The sequence below is a fragment of the Mirounga angustirostris genome, unplaced genomic scaffold (assembly GCF_029215605.1).
Source record: "Mirounga angustirostris isolate CCGP_5_RB_7025 unplaced genomic scaffold, mMirAng1.0.hap1 SCAF_5, whole genome shotgun sequence".
Lineage (NCBI taxonomy): Eukaryota > Metazoa > Chordata > Mammalia > Carnivora > Phocidae > Mirounga > Mirounga angustirostris.
Genome location: NW_026991713.1, coordinates 13,757,239 through 13,779,405, shown reverse-complemented (window position 1 = coordinate 13,779,405; position 22,167 = coordinate 13,757,239). Strand labels below are relative to the sequence as shown.

General features: G+C 46.4%; 1 protein-coding gene across 8 annotated transcripts in view; it reads right to left on the bottom strand.

Moving 5' to 3' along the window:
• LARGE1 (LARGE xylosyl- and glucuronyltransferase 1) overlaps positions 1-22,167 on the bottom strand; it is a 513,801-nt gene that overhangs the window by 197,063 nt on the left and 294,571 nt on the right. For all 8 annotated transcript variants that reach the window (XM_064590661.1, XM_064590660.1, XM_054506843.2 and 5 more), the window contains one exon: positions 18,952-19,123. In XM_064590661.1, coding sequence (XP_064446731.1) covers positions 18,952-19,123 — 172 coding nt within the window. The remainder of the gene's footprint in view (positions 1-18,951; positions 19,124-22,167) is intronic.

Here is a 22,167-nt window from a genome sequence, read left to right as displayed (position 1 = left end):
TTTACATGGGAGGCTTAGAGAAGTAAATCCCAAGACCGTCTAGGTACTCTGTTATTTCCTAAGTGCTGTAACAATCACCACACACTTAGTAGCTTCAACCCACACAGATGTGTTCTCTCACAGTTCTGGGGGAAGGCACGAAGTCTGATGAGGCTAACGTCAAGGAGTTGGCGGAGATGCATTGTTCTGGAAGCTCTGCAGGGAGGATCCGATTCCTTGCCCTCCTCAGCTTCCAGCGGCGCCCGTGTCCTTCGGCCGGTGGCCCCTTCCTCTACCTTCAGAGTGCGATACTCCAGCCCCAGCTTCTGTATCACACGGCTTCTGTCCACGGTCAAATCGTGCTCTGTCTCCTCAGGTAAGGACCCTCTCGACGGTTTCGACTCCTGTCACCTCTCACACCAGCCAACTCTCTGAGTCTCCCTCCAGACACCAACTGCCCTACAACACAATTCAATTCTGATGCTAACCACCCCGAGTGAGCGCAGACCCCACAGGTTGAAGGGCTCAGTCCCACAAGACAGCCCCTACTTCGGACACCAGTCACAAGTACTGGGTCCCTGGGTTACCCACACTTCTGTGCAACATGGCCACAAAGTCGACGGTTCCCACAATGCTCACCTCTCAGGTTCAATAACCTGCTAGAATGACTCACAGAACTCAGGAAAGCACTTTACTGGCTTATTATAAATGTCCGTGCTGACTCTGGGTGTGTTACCCTTCTCGCACTCCCGTGTTGTTTACCAACCTGGAAGTGCATCACATCCCAGGGTTTTATGGAGGTTTTGTCACATAGGCATGATTGATTAAATGATAGGCCGGTGATTCACTCAATCTCCAGCCCCCTGCCCTTCCTGGATGTGGGGGGGCCTACAGGGGAAGGAGGATGAAGGTTCCAACCCTCTAATCATGCCTTGGGTCTTTCTGGCCACCAGCCCCACCCTAAAGCTAATCTAGGGGCCCACCAAAGTAGCTTCATTAGAATAAAAGACATTCCTATTACCCAGGAAATTCCAAGAACTTTAGGAGCTCTATGTCAGGAACTGGGAACAAAGACCAAAAATATTTATTTTCTCTTCTATCATAGACGCTCCTCATATTCTGAGCTCACCCATCTAGTCCAGGATAATCTCCCCATCTCAAGACCCTTAGCTTAACCACATCGACAAAGTCTCTTTTGCCATACAGGTTAACTTTCACAGGTTCCAGGAATTAGGACAAAGATATCTTTGTGGGCATTATTCAGCCTACCACAGAAAGAAGGGCCTGGAATTCAGACCTGTTCTGTGCCTCAAGGCCAAGTGTTTAACCACCCATCATGCACACCTGCTGCCCCATGAGCCGGGACCTTTAGCCATACCCACAATTCCTGTGCCCTGCCCCAAATACACCCTGCAGGATCACTCCTCGTTGCTGTTTCCAAGATGTTCCTTTTGCCTGGAATTCCCTTCTACTTGGTCCCCCTACAAACTTCTACTTAACCGGGGCGCCTGAGTGGCTCAGTCGTTGAGCGTCTGCCTTCGGCTCAGGTCATGATCCCGGAGTCCTGGGATCGAGCCCCACATCGGGCTCTCTGCTCGGCGGGAAGCCTGCTTCTCCCTCTCCCACTCCTCCTGCTGTGTTCCCTCTCTAGCTGTGTCTCTGTCAAATAAATAAATAAAATCTTTAAAAAAAAAAAAAAAAAAAAAAAACCTTCTACTTAACCTTCAAAGCCCAGATTAAGTGCTTTCTGTCTGTGTCTTCTCCCTGCCACTCTCGACCAGAGCTGGTTCTCTACAGGCCTACACAGCACTTTGGTAAACTCTCGGCAGGAACAATCACCGCATTACTTGGCAGTTGCTTCTACGCCTTCCTTTCTCTTCTCCATTTATACGGGAAGTCCTTAAGAACAAGAATCCCTTCCCTTTCTTGTGCACTGTGTAGTATTTTCCATGTCCAACAGTATTCGGCACATAGTAGGCAGTGAATACATGTTCCTGAATTGAAGTTAATTTAAAAAAGCAAATGAAGTGCATTATCCAGGCAGACTGAGCAATCTTCCCAAAAGGTTAATGAGAAAAGAGAACTGAGCCACAGTTTTTCATTTTCCCCCCCATCCATTCACTGAGCCCAGTGCTGAGCATTATACTAGTGCTAGGAATAGAGAGATGAGTAAAATCCAACACGTGCCTGGGAAGAAAGGTAAATGAGGGGTACAGAGTCCCCCTACTATGTACCAGTGACTGCTCGCAGCCACCGCACATGTTAGCTCATTTCAGTGGGAGTCTGCCAGATGGGAGGGAAACGGCCTCGTGAGATCCCCACGGGCCCTTCCAGCACACGCAGATTCTAGAAAACCAGTTGATGATCTCCTCTCTGATTCCTGGCAGCTTTGCTGAATTTCAGAATGCCTAATCCAGAGTTAAAAGGCCACTTAAGAGAACTTCCAGTCCCATGTTCTTGAAACCTGGGTTTGCCACACGAGGGGGCTGCGCAAATAATTTAGTGGGTTTCAAAGGGCACTTTAGAAACTAAAATACACCACATCGATAAGGAGAGAAATACAAAAATCACTGAACATGGTTAAGGTTAAGGATTGTTTTACGAAGATATTGTTGAGTTACATAGCTGTGTGTGTTGTATGTATGTGTATAGATGTGTGCGCACCCCCCCCCCACACACACACATTTTCTTTTGGACCGTAATGGCAGAATGCATTTCTTACTGTGGGATACAGCCAGAAAGGTATGAAAAGTACTGATACTCCTCCATCTATACTTAGATACAAAGAGCAGGCACGGCGTGGTAATGGACTCCAGCCAGCTCTGTTTTTTGTGTTTTTTTTTAAGAGTTTATTTATTTATTTGAGACAGAGAGAATGAGAGACAGAGAGCATGAGAGGGAGGAGGGTCAGAGGGAGAAGCAGACTCCCCGCTGAGCGGGGAGCCCGATGCGGGACTTGATCCCGGGACTCCAGGATCATGACCTGAGCCGAAGGCAGTCGCTTAACCAACTGAGCCACCCAGGCGCCCCTCCAGCCAGTTCTCTTAACAAAAGGCCCGGCAGCTAAACTCCCCGGCCCGGGGAAACTCACTTCATTGCCATCCTGACGGGAACCCCACTGGTTCCTGGGTGAGCCCAATGGGTGAAGTGACCCTGTTCAAGGATATCTTGTTCTCTTACCTAGGCTGTCCTGACAAACTTACATGGAAAACCTTTAAATGGTCTACAGTGGGATTTCCTTCTGATTGTCACAATCAAGATCTGATTATGCAGAAATGGTCTAATTAAAGCCCCCGACCTCCTACGAGGTGGACTTCTGAGGAACAAATTACAGGCTCTGAGGTTCTGCTGACCTGGGATAAAATTCCCACTTTGGCCACGTGCTGCTGGCCAGGTGACCTCAGGTCCGTCAGCTGCACTGTGGCACTGGGCCTGGGGAGGAGGCCATCCTGTCAATCCTGGAGGGTCCTGTATGAAATACAAGCTCAGGGAACCTGAACACCTCCCACTTCCACTCCCCTTCTCTTTCTACGAATATTTGCAGAGAAGTTAAAAAATAACCCCATGCCAAGTACACTAATGAGTCAAGAAGAACAACTGCTGAGAAAATGGCATTTCTCCTCCTTCCGGCAAAAGCCAACAGAGCCACGCAAACCTCCGTTCCGCAGCTGGGGTGCCGTCTGCCTGGGCCTTGCCAAGTACCCCACCCCCACCACCCGCCCTGGGTGCCAGCGCAAAGTTTGGAGTTGACCACGGGCCAAGCCCAGCTCGACTACGTGTGCTCAATCCCACAACCAGCCCAATCCTGACCTTTTCTGGTATTTATGATGTCGGGTTGGATTTTGATCACTGTTTGAGCTCTTGACACAAAATAAACAGGTTGGCACTCTTCCCTGGGAGGCATGCGGGCCAGGATTCTAAGCCTGTCTCCAAACACTACCCTGCCTCGCCAGCCCCACGACAAAACAGCCGAGACACGACGTCTCTTTTGTTGCGGTAGCCAGCAACCCTCAGGCCCATAGCTGTCAGGGGCCAAGTCTCCACCCTGGTGGCACGTTAGCCTCACACAAGGAGCTTGTAAAAATACGACGCCCAGTGCCTAGACCAGAGATTCTAACTTGGTTGTCGTGGGGTAGGCCTGGGCAACACTCCTCTTAAAAGAGCTCCCCAGATGATTCCAACTTGAAGCCAGGGTTAAAGACAACTGTATTTGGGAGAAGTGAACAGTGAGGTCAATGACTGGGTCTAGTCCTTCGGCCAGCCCCCATGAACCGGTGGAGAAGGCGCCCGGGGTTTTCATATGAGGAATACACAGCAGAGAGAGGTTAACTGGCTCATCCAAGATCACACAGCCAGGGCTGGGCCTAGAACACAGGCCTATTTGACTGTCTATAGCCGTGACACGGCACTATGAAGCTAAGTTCACCTGCAGACATCTAGATGGGAGCAGTCTCAGGGCCACAGCCTTTCAATGCTCAAAAGAGAGGGTGAGCATTTTGCTCTTCTCTAGAATACCAAAAAACAGCTGGACACGGCCCAAGAATCCAAAACAGAAGGTCTGCAGTGCCGAATAATAATAATATAGACAAACCATAGGATACCAGGAAGCATAAAAAAATGACAGGGCACATGACTTTGGAAAATGGTTGCGATATGTAGTTAAGAGGAAAAAAACAGGATGCAAACAGTATTACAAGACGATCCCAATTTTATTAAAAAAAATAAACAATTTTGTATGCACAGAAAAGTGTCTGAAAGGAAATACACTACAATGTTAACAACTGAACTCTAGGTAGTGGAAACACAGGAGGAGTTTTGTTTTCTTTGTGCTGCTATGGATGGGCATTGTTTTATTCATGACGCATACATATAAAGTGGATCAGTCTAGTGAACCTTAATGATGCCCATGACAGAGCAGTCTGTTCTTGAAAGGCTCGAGTAAATTCTCGTTTTTGCCTCTGGAGATGAAGCTCTTTCACTATTACAATAATGCCCGGAGGGCGTCTTTCTGCTGCCTGCCCCTGTCCTGACTGGATTTCTCTTCTTCCTGTTCTGCAAAGAAAATGTATTTTCTTCCTCAAAATTAAAATAACAACAAAAAAAAAATGTAGAGCTGAAATCATGGGCATCAGTGCGTCTGTCTCTAAAAACCTAAGTTAATGAAACAAATGTGAGGGATGAGCACCTACTGTGTGCAGCTATGAAAAGCACCAAACAGGTATCCAAAAGCCCACCTCTCAGGCAGACAGAGACCAGAACCTAGCTTGGGTTTGGAAGCCCACTGTCAGGAGATTCTCGCTGGGCTGAGCCAGCAGCAAGTCACCGTTTACTCCAAAAGACCTAAATCCTCGTGGAAACCCTACTTTGGGGCTAACGTCATTCCCCTCACTCGGCCTCCACTCCTGTCTTAGCTCGTGTGTGAAGCCTGCCTTGAACCTCACTGCTTCATGTCCCCTCAGAGACTCCAGGGCATCTGTGATTTCCTGCTTTATAGAAGCAGACAACGGTAAAAAAGAGTATTATAGAGTCTGAGGAGCCACGGGAGCTGAAGACCTAATTTTGTTTATTCAAGAACTAATTTAATTCCAGCATCTCCTAGGCATGGATTGGGACAGACCTTGAAGGCTGTCCCTACAGGACTTGCTGGAAGATGAATGCAAGGTGTGGGGTCAAGAGAGGCATGAAAGGGACTCCTACCTTCTATGATTCTGGCTCTGCCTCTGGCCGTGTGCATTTGTGTAAGAGTCCCAGACCTGAAAAGCGTTGAGATTATCCAGGCAAACCCATGCATTTTACGGATTCATTTCTGTACCAGGCACTCAATAAACACTTATCAAATAGATACCCTTGGATCAGAAAGGGAGAGTGACTTGCCTCAGGCTAGTAATAACAAAACAGAGACCTGCATCCTAGTCAAGTCCTCTTACAACTTCATCTCACAAACTAAAGACCTTCTGGACCTTTCTTTACCTTTGCAGCAGAAAGCACTGACTCAGTTCACGGTCTCTTAACCTCCTTCCAGTTCCTGTTTTTGGCATGTGTGCCCATGGGCGAAGCCACGGCGAAACTTCTGTGTTTGCTACTGCTTCCATACGAGACTGGAAAGGAAATTCATCTTTCAACATGTCACCTTTCCACTTTGACAAACACTGATTTATTTTTTAATTGATGTCCCAGGAAGGCACATACCTAATCTGCTTGAATGATAACACAGTTAATTAGGCCAAACGAGCAAGAATGCCCAGGACACAGCCCAAGATGGAGGCACCACTTACTATGAGCTCGGGCCAATTTCTCAGGGAAGAGTAATTTGTAAAAGGGAAGATCAAGGAGATATTCAGCTGGTCAAACTTTTAATTTAGGTCACATTCGAGGATAAATAGGCTCCAGAAATCTACCTTTTCCATCCAGACAGAATAATCCTCTAAAATGCTAAAGAAAAATCTGCTCCCGTACCAAAAATTTACAATGTCTATTATAGGCCAGTCCTGGTCACTGAGGAAGGCCCTTGTCTGAGACAAAAAAACAGTGATGGGGACTTGTGGGAAAGAAGTTAAAAAAGAACTCTTTATGTAGAATGGGTTTTATTGGCCAATGTGCTTCTTAAGACTGTAAATGACATAAATTTAAACTGACTTAAGAAATTAAAAAAGGGATATCTGCTTCAGGCATGGCTGGGGTTTGAGACTATAATGCATTGTAATCTGGGATCTGTCTCTCTTTCAGGCTCTCAGATCTGCTTTCACTCTCAGACAGAGAAGATGTGCAGGAAAGAGGTACCACAGCCAGCCGAGACTGCTCTCTTTAAAAAAGCCTGCTTGCTAAGTTGGCCCTTGGTTGGCATGTGTGAACCTAGGTTCCAGGAAGGTTCCCATTCTTCCCCGGTAATAATGGTCCACTGTATAAACTGTGCAAACATTATGGTTTATGATGAACACTCATTTTCCTTCTGGGAGTCTGAAATTTTGGTATGTGCTAGTAGAGGATGCCTATGTGACAAGGCTCCAGTAAAGATCCTAGATACTAAATTTCTAATGAGCTTTCCTGGTGGAGAGCATTTCATACCTGAGGCCACAACTCACCGCTGGAGGAATGAAGCTTGACCTGGATGACTGCACTCAGAGAGGACTCTGGAAGCCTAAGCCTAGTTACCTCTGGACTTCACCTATGCCCCTTTTCCTTTGCTGATTTTGCTTTATGGTTTTTTCTTTTTTTTTTCTGAAGTTAGTTATAGCCATGAGTATGACTCATGCTGAGTCCTGCAAGTCATCCTAGCAAATCATGGAGTCTAGGGGTGGTCTCAAGGACCCCCTGACACCGTGGCAAAGTGACTCATGGAGGTTCCAGTCTCATCTCCTCACAGTTTAGCAACTGGAGTGGAAAATCCTTCCCAGAAGTTCCAGCAAAAATCCCTGACCTGTTGCTCTTTAGTTCTGACTGGTTCAGCACGGGACACATAAGCACCCTGAAGCAATGACCATAGCCAGGGAGATGCTTCAGGGGTCCTGCTGGCCAGGACTGGCTCATGCCCTTACCTTGCAGCCAGGGATGGATCACCACCCCACATGCATACTGAAATTCAATTAAGACAAGGAGAGGCAAGGTTTTCAAAAGAAGAAGAGACATTCTGCTGATGTTTATGGAAGGGCAACATGGATGCTGAGTAGGCAAACAGCACTTGCACCACAGTGGAGCACAAATGTAGTATATTATGAGGAAGCATTTGCTACACTTAAACACCAACCACCAGCACTACCATATCACAGGTAGAAGAGCTGAACTCATTTCTCTACCCAATACCTATGCTTCCTCTTGTAATTCCCACCCAATCCGCTCAACTGAGAAACAAGAGACATCTACAAATCTCTCTCTTGTACTACGCTGTATCTGGACATCCATTTCTAATTGATTCTGTTGTTGCATCCCACCTCCACCTTATTTCAGGCAATGATCATTTCTTACTTGGATTACTGACATGGCCACCTAATTGGATTTTGTTTTTGGTTTTGTACTATCCAACTCATTCCCCCACTGCAATGCATCACCTTTTTATACTGGGGACTGATCTTGATCACTCTTCTTAGAGACTGTCCACAGATTCTCATGGTCTTCTGAAAAAGCCCAAACTCCTTGGCACGGCATCCCAATCCTTCACGATCTAGCTCCTGTCTACTTTTTAATCTCCCAACATATTCCCAACCCACCTCCCATGCTCGATTCTTTGTACAAACATTCCAGCCACAGGGAACCCCCTGTAGTTCAAACAACATGCCATGCTCTTTCATGTCTTCATGACTTTAACCATTCTGTTTTCCTGCCTGGAATTGCCTGTTCCCATTTTCCTTCATGGACAGATCCCAGCCAATTCACAAACCAATTTATCTTATGTTGTAGATGACATCCTTCCCAGTCCCCAAAGTGAACTACCCTCTCCATGGTGGCACCACTATGTTTGGTACATGCCCTCCTATCTCTCACCACAGTCCTTTCTTAGGAGCTGTTCGCACAGTCCTTTCTTAGGAGCTGTTTGCCCTTCTAATTCTCAAGTAGAGCGCCCTCTGCATGAAGATGGGTGTACCACCTCACTATCCTCACAGCGTAGTTCCCACAGGGAGCAGTGCTTACCAACTTGTGGGCTTACTGGCAAAGGACAGAGGCCGTGATTGTGGCCCTGCTACGTACTAGTGAGATGATTTGGGTCTGTTATTTAACCTCTGTAAGTGTTGGTTTTTGCTCTTATAAAATGGAGATTGGACTATCCCTCTGTCAGGACTGTTGTGATGAACGGAGCAAAGGTATACAGAGCATCTAGCCTGCAGGGACAAAAAGGCAAGTTCTCCCCAAAACGTACCATACTAATGTAAGATGGGAATAGGAAGGGAAAGACGGGGCAGGGTATATAGGAACTCTGGACTACTTGCATCATATTTCTGTAAATCAAAAACTGTTCCAAAATTTTAAAGTTCACCTGAAAAAAATGTAATTTCCATTCCTGCCAACCAGCCCTCCCTTCCCTCCTCCCCGCTTCCCCCAAGTCCTTCAAGGGCTGCCTCCTCCGTTTTTGAAAACCTAGTATCACATCATTTCAAAAATAAAAAGGATTATTGGCTGGATTTGGGGAATCTTCTTCTTAATCTTACAGGACATTCTGCCATCATGGAATATAACCTGGGGCCTCTTCTGCTATCTAAGCAGTAAAAAAGAGAAGCCCCAAATTGTCGTGACCTCTTTGTCCCTGAGACCAATCCAAAGTCAAACAAAAAAACAGAAACCCGACTTCCTTTTCTAATGAAGATGGTTGTTAATGAAAAAAAATATATCCTTGGCTTCTAGGGAAGCTGGTCATTTTACCTGGTCTTTCGCTGGCTGACAGTGTTACCTTATATGGCCCCTCCATCCATCTTAATAAGGAATCAGCACACACACCTCTGCCCACTGCACTCTTCCAGATGGGCAAGCCCTGCGCACCGTGTGGAGAAGAGAATAAAGCTATTTGTCTTCCTTGACAGGCCACGTCCGTCCTTGTCATATATTAGATGCTGCTAATAATCTATGTCTATGCATTTAGGAGGATAAAAAAAAATTGTGTCCTTGCGGTAGTCACAGAATGACATGCACCGATTTCCTCTCTTCATGAGTATGTAGATGAGTAGTGTCCCTCTTGTAATTTCAGGGGCAGACTGTAAATTCCAGTGGGTCCTAACAGAATCGTGGCCTTCTAGGGATATGAATGCATTTGAGTCTGGTTAATTCAATCACACTTCCCCTTGGCATCATGTATCCTTCCAGGTACAGGGGAATGAATGCATTTATTTATTTTCTGAGTAAGTAAATTCACTATTGGCTATTCCACTCTATCTCCAGCCCTAGAAAAAGAGAAAATGTACAGTGCAAGCATTTTTGAGGCCGGTGTTGAGTACGAACAAGGGAAGAGAAGTCAGAAGCACATACAACAGGAGCTTAAACACAGGGTTGATTCAGAAAGTCATTCAAAGGGCGTTATGATTGGGAGTCTCCATGGTATGAACTGGTAAACAAGCTACGGAGCATTCAGATTTTATTTCTTCTTTTGAGCCATCATTATCAACCTCCTAAAACCATGACCACCTGACCCTGCACATTTTCATCCGTAATGGTGGGCCACTAAGGAAGTGGTTCTCAAAGAGAAAGATTTGGCCGCTTAGGGGACATGCGGTGATACAGGGAGATGGTTTTTTTTTTTTTTTTTTTTAGATTTTTTTTTTTTTTTAATTTATTTGAGACAGAGAGAACGAGAGAGAGAGCCATGAGCGGGGGGAGGGTCAGAGGGAGAAGCAGGTTCCTTGCTGAGCAGGGAGCCCGATGCGGGACTCGATCCAGGGACTCCAGGATCATGACCTGAGCCGAAGGCAGTCGCTTAACCAACTGAGCCACCCAGGCGCCCCAGGAAGATGTTTTTGGTTGTTAAAACTGGGGAGGATGGTGTTACTGGCATCTAGTGGGTAGAGACAGGGATGCTGCTGAACACGCTACAATGTACAGAACAAGCCCCCACACCCAACAAAGAATGATCCAGCTCCAAATGTCAATAGCACCAAGCTGGAGAAACCCTGCAAGAAGGCAATGAATTCCAAATCACTGGTGATGTCCAGGCCGCTGTGGGGGGCGGGGGGACAGAGTGGGCCTTGATGCGTGCAATCTGGAAAGACCCTACAGGTAATTCTTATACCAGAAGCCGGCCTCCACCCCAGAGCTATCCTTCACGTCAGGTCCCTTTGGCCAAGATACTTGTAAACAAGAAAAAAAAAATTGCCTTCCATTCTGAGCACATGATTCTAAAGATGGGCTTTGTCTTTGTCTCCATAAATTCATTCCACAGGTATTTGCCTCTTGCTTCCTCCCACTACCTATTGTGTACCTGTCTCTATCACCCCCGCTAAGTCCCTCATGCCTTTATTTGATCCCAATCTGCTCCCTCACCCTCCCATCCCCCAGAATGACCGAGGACAGCCCCATCCCCTCGATGCATCCACCAGCTACCTTCACCATCAAAATCTCTTTGCCTCAAGGCAACTGATACCAGCGAAACGACAGAAAAGCAACCTAAATAATTCACATTAATGGCAGGTCACCCTAAATTGTTCCCAGAAGTATCAGACTTTTTTTCAAGGAAGGATGAGTTAGTCACACGAATTTCTAATGGACTGAGCACTAGAAAGCATAGCTTATATGTCTGGTACCAAGTAGGTGCTCAATAAATATTTACTGAATGTCTGAATGAGCAAGAAAAGATTTTAGGCAAGAGCAGCTTCCTGTAATTCTGGGTTTAATGCCTAAGCTTTTCAGTATCTCTTCCTGAAAATTTCAAAGTCTAAAATGTTGGTGTTCCATGACTCGATGACCCCCTCCCTTCCTCACTGCCCACAACATAAAGATCTATACCCAGGAAACATGGTCGCCTTCCACAATGGAAGGGCTCACCGGGGGATGGTAACCATTCCAACGTGTGAGACACAAGCAAGGTGTTTTCCAAAAATAGCAATGGCACAAACTCCCCAGGACCCTGCGGTCATACAGTAACAGGTAATCAGAGAGCGGCCTTCTAAGACCCCCAGATCCCTCTCTTCTACTGATTCTGATCGACCTCCCAATTCAGCTCGCTCTCCTCCAGTCTACCCTACCTCCATTCCTCCTCTACCACTCCAAGACAAAAGGAAAAGCTAGGAAAACAATACTACTAAAAATAATAACACCATATTTTCTGGATTCTCAGAGGCCACTGACTGTGGGAGATATCAAAATATTTTCCAGGAGAAAAAGACCATCAGGCCAATTACTTTTGTAAGTCACATCCCAATTTCAGAAACAGTAAAATGTGAAAAAGCCTGCATCGAAGAACTGAGAAAATATCACAAATACTGGCAAAGTGCTAGGTGAATTACATATTTTGCCTCCAAACTATTACCCCCATCGAGACTGAGCAACGGAAGTGCACCCTGGATGGGAGAGCCGGCCCCAGACGCAGGTCCGGGGGACCCTCACGGTCCACAGCCTGTGCTCTCCCCGCCGAGACACGCAGCTAGCGCTCTCCGGGTAGGACAAAATCCTGACTCTTCCTCCAGGACCCTCCTCCCAGGTCCTGGGAGGACAATGTCTGAAACCACCGTACTGATGCAAAGAAATGCCCCAGCCTCTGAGCGGAGCCTAACATGAAACCCAAACCCCACAGAGGAGCCTTACCCCATCCCAGCAGAACCCCGGGGCCTTCGGCACTAACAGAGCACCCCCCACACAGACACTGGCTGTTCCATTCATTGAAAAGCACCTCATCTGAAACTCTGTATCTTTTTTAAGATTTCTGCTTTTCTTCTCTGGGGCAAAACAGCCTCTCTAGGAAGGTGGGAACAGACCGTGAGGTGAGGCGTACCTTCTCCAGAGTCAGCCTGGCCAAGGAGGGCCAGCTTTATTCAGGGAGACCCCACCAGCGTGAGGTTGTGTGGGGTGGTGGTCCTCCAAGGCCATCTTTGATTCCCTGTAAGGGAGGGAGGTGTGGAGCCTCACTCGGAGGTCGTGAAGGGAGCGAAGGAGAAGGACTGAAAGTCAAAGGAAAAGGGAAAAATGAGGTAAGACAGGATAGGAAGGAAAAGGAAAGAGTAAAAAGGAAATAAGGAAGGAAAAGCATCTACTGGGCACCAGGATCACTTCCCCAAATCCACACCCTTGTGAGACAGTGTCAGGGTGTTCTTTCTACTGGTAAGGGAGCAAGGTGGGGAGGTTCAATGGACACCCTAAGACCATCCTGCTGATAAGCAGACCAGCAGGGATTTGAAACCTGATGTCTTACTTTGCAAGGCTTTTCCTACTCCCACCAGTTCCAAGGACAGAGCAAAGGGAAGAGGCTGGGAGGGGGGAAGGAGGGGAGAAGGGAGGAGGAGCAGCCCAAGCAAGATAAGAAATAAAGATGTGACCTGGAGAAATGTTAAAGAGTGTCTAAAAACTCCTCCAAGGCAAGTGATTATAATTACAGAAGTTCTGCAACTGTCTTTTCAAAAGTAGTACTTTCAAGGTTTTTCATATTCAGCGTTTCCACATTATTTTACACGTACAGTCACCCCAGCCTCTCGATGGCTTTGGGGACAAAGCTGCAAGGTAATGGAGCAGACACACTTTAAGGATGTCCGCCATTACCCCACACCCTCTGGCGGGAATCCTTAGAGAAAAATGGGACAGGGGAACAATAATGCACGCTATCTTGTGCAGTCCTCACGAAAACCCTGTTGGCACGGTTCCTGGCTCACTGAAGCCCCGAGAAGTCAGGTAACCCGCCCATGGTCACAGCATGACCCCGATTCTGCCACCCTTCTACTGACCACGATGAGTGCATGAGTAGAGCTCTTGGGGCTCACAGCTACTTTACAGATGATGTTCTGGGATGTCACCAGCTGGGCCAGGATTCTGGAAACCAAAATTTTACTTCTCAGCTCCTAGGAAAACCACACGTCTCCACGGCCCTGATTTTGCCTCCATAGTGCTGTTCTCTGAATGCCTTCTACAACCTGGTTCCTGTCGTCACCTAGACCGCTCTCATCTATCTAACTTTGGTCTCTCCACAGACTCTAAGCTCCTCCATCTGCTCTTCTAGGGAGCGTAGGTGCAGGGGAAAGGGTACAGGATTTAGAGCTGAGGCGCTGGTCATGCTACTTGGCCTTCCCAAGCGTGAGGTCCCAGATCTTTAAAATGGAAACATTCACCATGGGAGTGTTGTAAGGATTAAATGAGTTTCACCATAAAGTGCTTCACAGAGTGGCTGGCACAGAGTAAGTGCTTAAAAATGTTAGCTGTAATTAGTCCACGGTGAGTCTGTTAGTTCTTAAAAAATACCCACCTGTGTGGCATAGTTGCCCACACTGGGGCACAATGGGGGTGAGCAGGGGGACGCACCCCTATGCTCGATACACCCACCGGACTTGTTTGGGGTCCAGAGCTTTACGCTACGGCAACAGACTCTTCCTAAAGGGAAGGCATTTCTTCTCAAGAATAAAAATAGTACGTTGAACACGGCCTTCTTCTAAAAGCTTCAAATTATGGGGGTACCTTTATTATTTACGCTTTCATAATAGCCCCTTCATATTGTAAAATCAGGTATTATTTCCAAATTCTCGTGCAGTAAAACTATGGCTGGCTCAGGGGTGGTGGAGGACTCATGATCGGGGGCACAGCCGAACTAAGGTGCGAGCCCCCCACCCCCAGGCCCATGCACCACCCCCCTCCCAACCCCAGGCCATCAGGAAGCCGGAGAGGCAGGAAGCAGAGTTTAAGAACTAACAGACTCCACAGCCAGATGGTCCAGGCCTCGGTTCTGCTGCGAGGAGCTCTTTGAACAGGAAAAGTTATTTAGCCTCTCTTGGGCCCAGTTTGTTCTGTTTTTCAAATGTACAAAGCTCAGTGCCTGGAACAGAAGAAGTCCTTAGGAAATAGTACTTTCCCTTTGCTTTCCAAATACTCGTTTCTCTGCCTCCTCCTCACCCTCTCCATGAGGATGTCCGATTTAGGCATTTCAAATTTAAAGGGTCCCACACCAAGATCGTCTTTGTGCAGTCGCGGTGCAGTACGCATCCTGCACTCTGCTCTCTCGCCCCCACGTCTGGCCAGCAGAACATCTTGATGCCTCCCCCTCCGAGACGTACCCCTCCTACGATGGGGTCTTCAACTGCACTGCAGCACCTGGGCCCCGTGGCTGCCCCGTCTCGGAAATGGGTCTCCTTGCTTCCTCTTATGCTCAGATGGGCGGCCAGGATGACCCATTAATAACATCGAACAGGTCCCATCACTCCCGCTCAGAGCTGCACAATGGCTTGCCCTTAGCACTGAAGGGACAGGCACAATCCTCCCTCTGCCTGACAAAGAAGGCCTCCCTGATCTGACCCATCAGCCCGCATCCACCCTGGGCTCACTCCATCCTATTACTCAAACCTGCCAGGCCACGAGGCTCCCAAAACTTCACATGTGCTGTTTCTTATGCCTAGGACACTATTCCACTTTCTTCTAGGCACCCTGGCATGCCTGTTCTCTCAACTTCTTCAGGTTTCTGCTTACATGTTACCTTTTTCTTTTCTTTTAGAGAAAGAGAGAGAGAGGGAGATAGAGAGAAGGAGAGAGAGAGAGAGAGTGCAAGTGTGAATGGGGGTGGAGGGCAGAGGGAGAGGGAGAGAATCTTAAGTGGACTCCACATTGAGCATAGAAAATGACGTAGGGCTCGATCTCATGACCCTAAGATCATGACCTGAGCTGAAATCAAGAGTCGGACCCAACCGACTGAGCCACCCAGATGCCCCACATGTCACCTTTTTTGTAAGAGCTTCCATTACCACCGTATTTGAATATTAAAACAATGCGTGTGCACATAGAGACATTCCTCATCTGCTTTCACCAATTTCCTCCAGAGCAAGCACTAATCACCATCTAATATGTTATATACTTTACTTGTTTATTATCAGCCTTCTCCCTACTCAAATATACACTTGCCAGAGTAGGGGCTGAGTTTCTCTTATACTTGCAACATTTCCAACAGTCAGGAAACAGTTTGGCCACTACGAAGCTCAGTTCCATGACTGAATGGGTGGCTCCTCACTCTCGCCATCTGTGGCACATCCAATTCTTTTTGCTGAGAATCAGTGGGTCTGAAAATTCTCCAGCAGTCGCAGCTGGTGATAAGGGTGCAGACTGCTGACGTGGGGAGGGAGGCACCTGCCATTTAGGGGAAGTCGAGGCTCTGGGGACACGTGGACATCCCCAAGAGGCAAACAAAGTTGCCCATGGCAGAGGTGGGGGGAGGGGGTCGAAGCCCTTACTAAAAGGCTTCTTACTAGAGTCTCCATGTAAGGGATTTAGAGGAGGGGGATCTCAGAGCACCATTAAGGAGTCAAGCATATGGGATCTGAACACAAGAGCCCCCAGATAACTAGCTGTTGTAAAACAGAGAAAAATGAACAAGGCCAAAAACTGCATTGGTGTCACTCAAAATGTTTACGGTGAAGAATGCCAACTGCAATTGCCTTTATGAGAGAGGAAACGCTCCCTTTTGGATCAGAGCTTTCCAAATTCATGGGTCTGTGCTCAGGGGCTTTCTTCCTGTTCCACGACCTGGCTTCTAATCATTCCAGTTTAGAAAAAAAATAATTACAAAACAATAACAAAAAAAACCCTAAAAAACCAAACCTGTCCAAAAGAGTGCCATATGGAGAAGAGAAGAGCTTACTTATCTTCTTTCACCTTCGTATTTTCCCAGAAAAGTTAAGAGTGGGCATGGGAAAACCTCAGATGATTTTATACTCCTTTGCTGGTGATAAGATAATATAAGGCAGCCTGCCTTGTTGGTGAGCTCCTTGAAGACAGGTGCTGTGTTCTGGACAGTTTCAGGTAAGAGCAGCATCTAATACATTCTTCTGCACAGCAGGGGCCTAACAAGTGCTAGAAATAAGCCAATACGAGCACAAACAAATAAAACGCAGCCCATTAACTCAGTTCCTTGCATTCAAGTGCTCCCATCCCAGTCCTGACCTTGGCCCATACACTCTGCTCTGCCCCAGGATCCCAATCCTTGGGCCAGCAAGCACCTTGGGAGCCTCCCCTTCCACAGATGATATCGGGAGATTTAACACCACGATTATACTATTGTTGTTATTGGCTTCAGAACCCCACCAGCACTCTGGCAGGTCCTAGCTGGGACAGAATAAATGGGATTTCCCAGCTACAACACTACAATTAGTGACCACCTGTTCCAGGGACTTTGCTGAGTTACACTTCTCCAAGAGAGACTTGTAGCTTTACATGTATATTGCAGGTTGCGTTTCCGGGGAAAAGGACTCTGATATGGAAGTCAGCATGCAAGAGGTTAATTTAGGGAGTGGTCTTGGGAAAGGCATCTGAAAAGGGAAGGTGAGAGGACAGCCAGAGGGAGAAATCCAGCTGTGACTGGGTTGTCACAGCTGACCCTGCAAGATTCCACATTCCCCAGGAAGGGGGCGTGGCCAGAGGCATGTGACTCTTCACCTGTGGCCCTACCCCCAAGGGGCTGATGGCTGGGGGCCCTCTGCAGGGCTGCACTCCCAGGAGCTGGAGTCAAAGTTCTTTACTCCCAAAGGGGAATATGGGCACTCACTGCACACAGCCACTTCGCCTCTCCAGCAAGTCAGAGCACGATGACCTCCTCCCCCATGATGCCCTCTCAGCTGCCTTTTCCAGTCCCCTCCAGGAGATGTGGTAACTCTCATTTTTGCTCATCTCTTTATTTCCAGAGCCCAGCATACCAGCGACACCCAGCAGAGATGCAATAAATATCTGCTGAATAAACACATCACTGAATACCGGACATAAGTGTGAAAATGTATCACAGAATTATTTTTTAAAAACTGTCCCCCAGCGGTGCCTGGGTGGCTCAGTCAGTTGAGCGTTTTGACTCCTGACTTCGGTTCAGGTCATGATCTCACGGTCATGGGTTCGAGCCCCATGTTGGGCTCTGTGCTGGGCATGGAGTCTGCCTGGGATTCTCGCTCTCCCTCTGCCCCTCCCTGCAATTAAAAAAAGAAAAAACAAAAAACCTGTCCCCAAGGAGTTCAATGCAGTCAGAAAAACAAGCAGAAATGATGGGGGAACTTGAGAAGAGATGCACACAGAAGCATACGTATGTGCATTCTGGTCTCAACTCTGGTCTCAACCCTGCATGCCTTCAAGCTTCAATTTCCTTGTGACTTGAAAGGACAGATCCCAACATTCTATGAAGAAGAGACCAGAGCGGAGACACACTCAGTTTCAACAGTTTTGCTAAATACGTCTTTCTTAGTGTCATTACTGACAGGGGAAAGGAAAGTAAGTTTTGATCCTGACAAGGGAAAGAGCCTGAGGGTCAGAGTGCCTCCCCCATGATATGCTGAGGACTTTTTTTCCAGTTAGCCTAGAGCTAAGAGTCCCCTCCCACCTCCCACCCCCGTGAAAGAAGCAGGCAGAGACTGGAGTAGGTGAGGAAATTTACTCTTCTGTCCATGAATGGAAACAGAAACCAACTGGAATATCCTGTGATTTATGAAAATGCGGTGATTTTATATCACTGAGTAGTATTTCACCTTCATAGGATAAGGAGCTACAGAGAAGCAGGAGGAGAGATTTTAAACACGGAAGCCAGAATGCAATTTTAAAAAGAAAACTAAGAAATAAAGAAAAAAAACTCACTCCCAAATTTATCTCTCATTGCATTTGTCTAATATAGAGAAGAACTTGTAAGAATGCAATTTTAAGGGAGACATCTGGAAGGGGGATTAAAATAAAAGCCCAAGATTTGTGCTAACTTGTCACTTCTCTCATGCATCCATGCCAGAGTCAAGTAACACCAACTGGGCTCACAATTCCCCACCATGTAATCTCATACACCTTGAGGCAGTGACAAGAACTACAGTGATGGCTAAGAAAAAACTAACTAGACAAGAAGGAATGTCTTACAAAGCCAAACTTATATACCTCCTTAAAGTGGTAAACCACAACATTAATGAAAGCAAAAGCCGTAAGAACATTTTCCAACACTATAATCAATACCCATCTCCACCAACTCAAAGGCCCTCCTCGGCAATCAACGCATCATTTGATTAAAAAAAAAAACCCCAAACTGATAAATGCAGGTAAGTCAACACTCAATTACCTGTATACAAAATATACACACTTGACATTTATCTCTTACAAAGCATCCTAAATTGGGTTCTTCCTATAAACACCAACATGACCTCTTCATTTACTAAAGAAACGCAAACCAATTCCAATTTGATTCGAACATGCTTCAAATGCCAGTAGAGTTGATACTTAACTAGATTTGTAACTCCTTGTCCATTTCATCAGCATGACCTCATTAAATGCGGGCCTCACATTAAAAAAAAAAAATACAGTCATTTTTCTTGGCATGACAACACCTTCAAAGATACCAGGAAAAAATGGGGCTACAATTACCTTTGAATTTGTGGAACACGGCCCATAGCTCTGCAATGTCGGTCGCAAAGGTAATATCCGTGTCAAGGACAATGACCCTCTCCAGGTTGGTGGGAAGAGTCTTGGTCAGGACGAGCTTCATCAGACCATAAATGCCAGAGTAGTGTTTGTTGGGGATCCAGGACACTTCAGACTACACCAGGCAGGGAAGAGGAGTAGAAAAAAGAAAAAGAAAAAAAAAAAAAAAACATTACTTTTTTTGCATAAACATTATAAACAGTGCCTGGGACATAAAAAAGCATTCAATAAAAATTTGCTGAGTAAATGAATATTTTCTTAAAGATTTGTTTATGTAATTTATGGTTTGGCATGTGAAGTTTATTGGAAGAAAATGCATCTGAATCAAGGGATAGGAAAAGCAATATTTATGAAATAACTATTATTTGCAGACGCTATGCTCAGATTTTTTTTAAATAAAATTTGTATTATAGAAATTATATAGGCTCACTGGAGAAAAGAGGACTATGTTACAAAAGAATAAAAGCATAAAAATTGGATCATACTCTATTTTTTTTCAAATAGCACCTAATTGTTCCAAGGTAGATCTATTTCTTTCAATCACATTCTGTTTGTCATTAAAGACTGCTACCTTAGTGGCCTCGTTCAAGCTTATGCTTATCTATTTTTTTTTGAGCTGTAATTGAAGCAATTAGTGTTGTTCTGTCTCCTGGTTCTCAAGCACACAAGAAGGACTTGGTCAGAGGCTACGCAACACTCTTCACTGGGGAACAAGAGAAGACACACCCACAGAGAGTAATGAACAGCCTACGGAGAGTCAGCACTGAAATCCACGATGTAACAGGACACCAAGGTCCCACAAGTGGGTACATCTGTCAGCAAGTCACACATCTCGGTACCACATGGTACCCAAAGGCAAGGCTGAAAATAATACATAATACTAGTGTGCTGAAAGCTCTCGAAGGTACAGGTCATATATGAAAGTAACCATGGGTATGGGCTCCATCCTAGCTGTCCCAGGGAGCTGCCATCCGTTCAAGCCAAAGCACACTTATTTTCAAGAAGTTAACACTGATAATGGAACTCTTCAGCGGAAAATGTGGCCGCCTTATTGAAATTCCAAAAAACATTCACCCCTTTTGTCCTTATAAGTCCATTCTGAGGACACTGTTCTAAAAAAAGTCACATTTAAAAACGAGAAACCAGTTTTATTCCCAAAGATGTTCATCACCATGTTATAAAAGAAACAATCCAAATGCCCTGAAACTGGACAGTTAATTAAAACATGCTTTTTTAAATCTGATAGCATGAGCAATCTAGAGCTATGAGCAATCTAGATTAAGATGTACTAAAAAAAAAAAAATCTTGCATGTGATGTTAAAAGAAAAAAGGTAAGTTTTAAAATTTCTTTTGGTTAATAACGTCTACGTATAATCAAACAACATGAAAACACATCCATCCCAATTTATGCTGAGAAAGAAGAAATAGAAGCATGGAATCATAATACTAATAGTGGTCATTTTGGGGATGATGGGTCCCTCCTCTAGATAGATATGTATACACCCCCACACCACACATATGTATTTTATCACACTTTTCAACTTTTTAAAATGAGCAACTACTATCATTGTAAAGAAAAACCAAGCATCGCATTCTTTTTAAACATACCAATATCGGTGATGGTGGGAAAAACAGGGACACAGACCCTGCCTTAGGAAAGCTATGACAAAGGACCCCCGTGGTAACTCACACGATCCAGCCCGTCCCTGAAAACCACTCCATGTTGTGTGTTCATCCTCAGTTTACTTGAAAATACCATGTCAGCTACTCCTTATCCTCTCAATACATGTGCAATTTCTGACTGGTGGCGGGGGAAAGAAAAAACATAAACCGGTGGACAAAACTGTTCATCACGTGTCAGTCTCAGGAAAAGAACCTTGAACTCTGTCTGTTGTCCCCATCACCGTGTTCCCGGGCAGCATGGAGGAAGGAAAGCAGAGACAAAAGCCAAAATCTGAACCCCAGCCCCATACAAGGCACTGGTCTTTCTAAGCCCCAGTTTCTTTCCCTATAAAAAGGAGACGATGCTTCCATTGCATGGTTTGTGGAAGAATCAAAGGAGATGGAAGGATGCGAGGGTTCAGCCCACAGAAGCTCCCACCCTTCTCCTGACTCCCCTCAGTGTGTTAAGTGTTTGCTTCATACTGAAGGGGGTGCGGTGTACGGCAGTGTTAAACCTTGGGTTCTGGAGTCAGGCACAGGTGGATTCAGATTCCGGTGTCACTTAATGGCCGCGTCACCTTGGACAAGTTGGTCCGGCCTGAGTTTCTGTCGTCTATGAAAGGCAGTTACTTGTACTGTGTGTTGTACTGTCAGGGGGTGGGTGTAAACAGCACATCCAAACTGGGTGATCTGAGGAAAATGGGAAAATAAAAGAACTATTGACTGAAACGGACGCGTAGGGCCAGCAGCAAGGAACCGTGTTGCACCTGGGAAGACGTATGAATAAGCCACAAGGCAGGAGCCGTGAACTTCGGTGGAGGGCCACGGACGACTTGTGGCAATTTCATGGGCCGGAGCAGGGAGAGGCCTCTCTCTCAGCCTCTCTCCCCTCCTGCCCACCCCTCTCCCGCTGGGGCGCCCCTCCGTACAAACCCAACTGGACGCAGAGGGAATGTGATCTCAACCTGTCACCGAACTGAACGAATGATGGCAAGACCACAGCTCAAGGCCTTCTGCTGAACCACCATGCTATCCGTGAGGTGGGCGGGTGGGCGAACGGAAGGATGGACAGGTGGGTAGATGGGCAAATGGCACAGGAAGGTGAGTGATTTGTCTACAATCCCTCAGTGGGTAAGATGCAAAGCGATAGTCAGAATCGGCCAAGGGAAGGTTTGCCTTTCCTTCCCCAAGCCACATCATCCTTCCTTTCGAGCTAGCATCCTGACGCGCCATCAGCTTAGATCTGAGGGCCGGGGGCTCCTCGAGTTAAGGGCCTCCAGTGGGCTTTAAAAAACTCTTCCTCATGAAAGCTCCAGCCTTTGGAACTCAGCTCAGCTGCTCCTCTCCCCTGAGGATGTGCCTGAACTGAAGCTTGGCAATCATGGGTCCACGCGGCAGAGCTGTGCTATTTAATCAGACCTTTGATTAACTTATTCATCTATTTTGGTTACCATCAAAGCAGGAGAGCTTGGTGAAGACTGAACGCCAGAGCGCTGG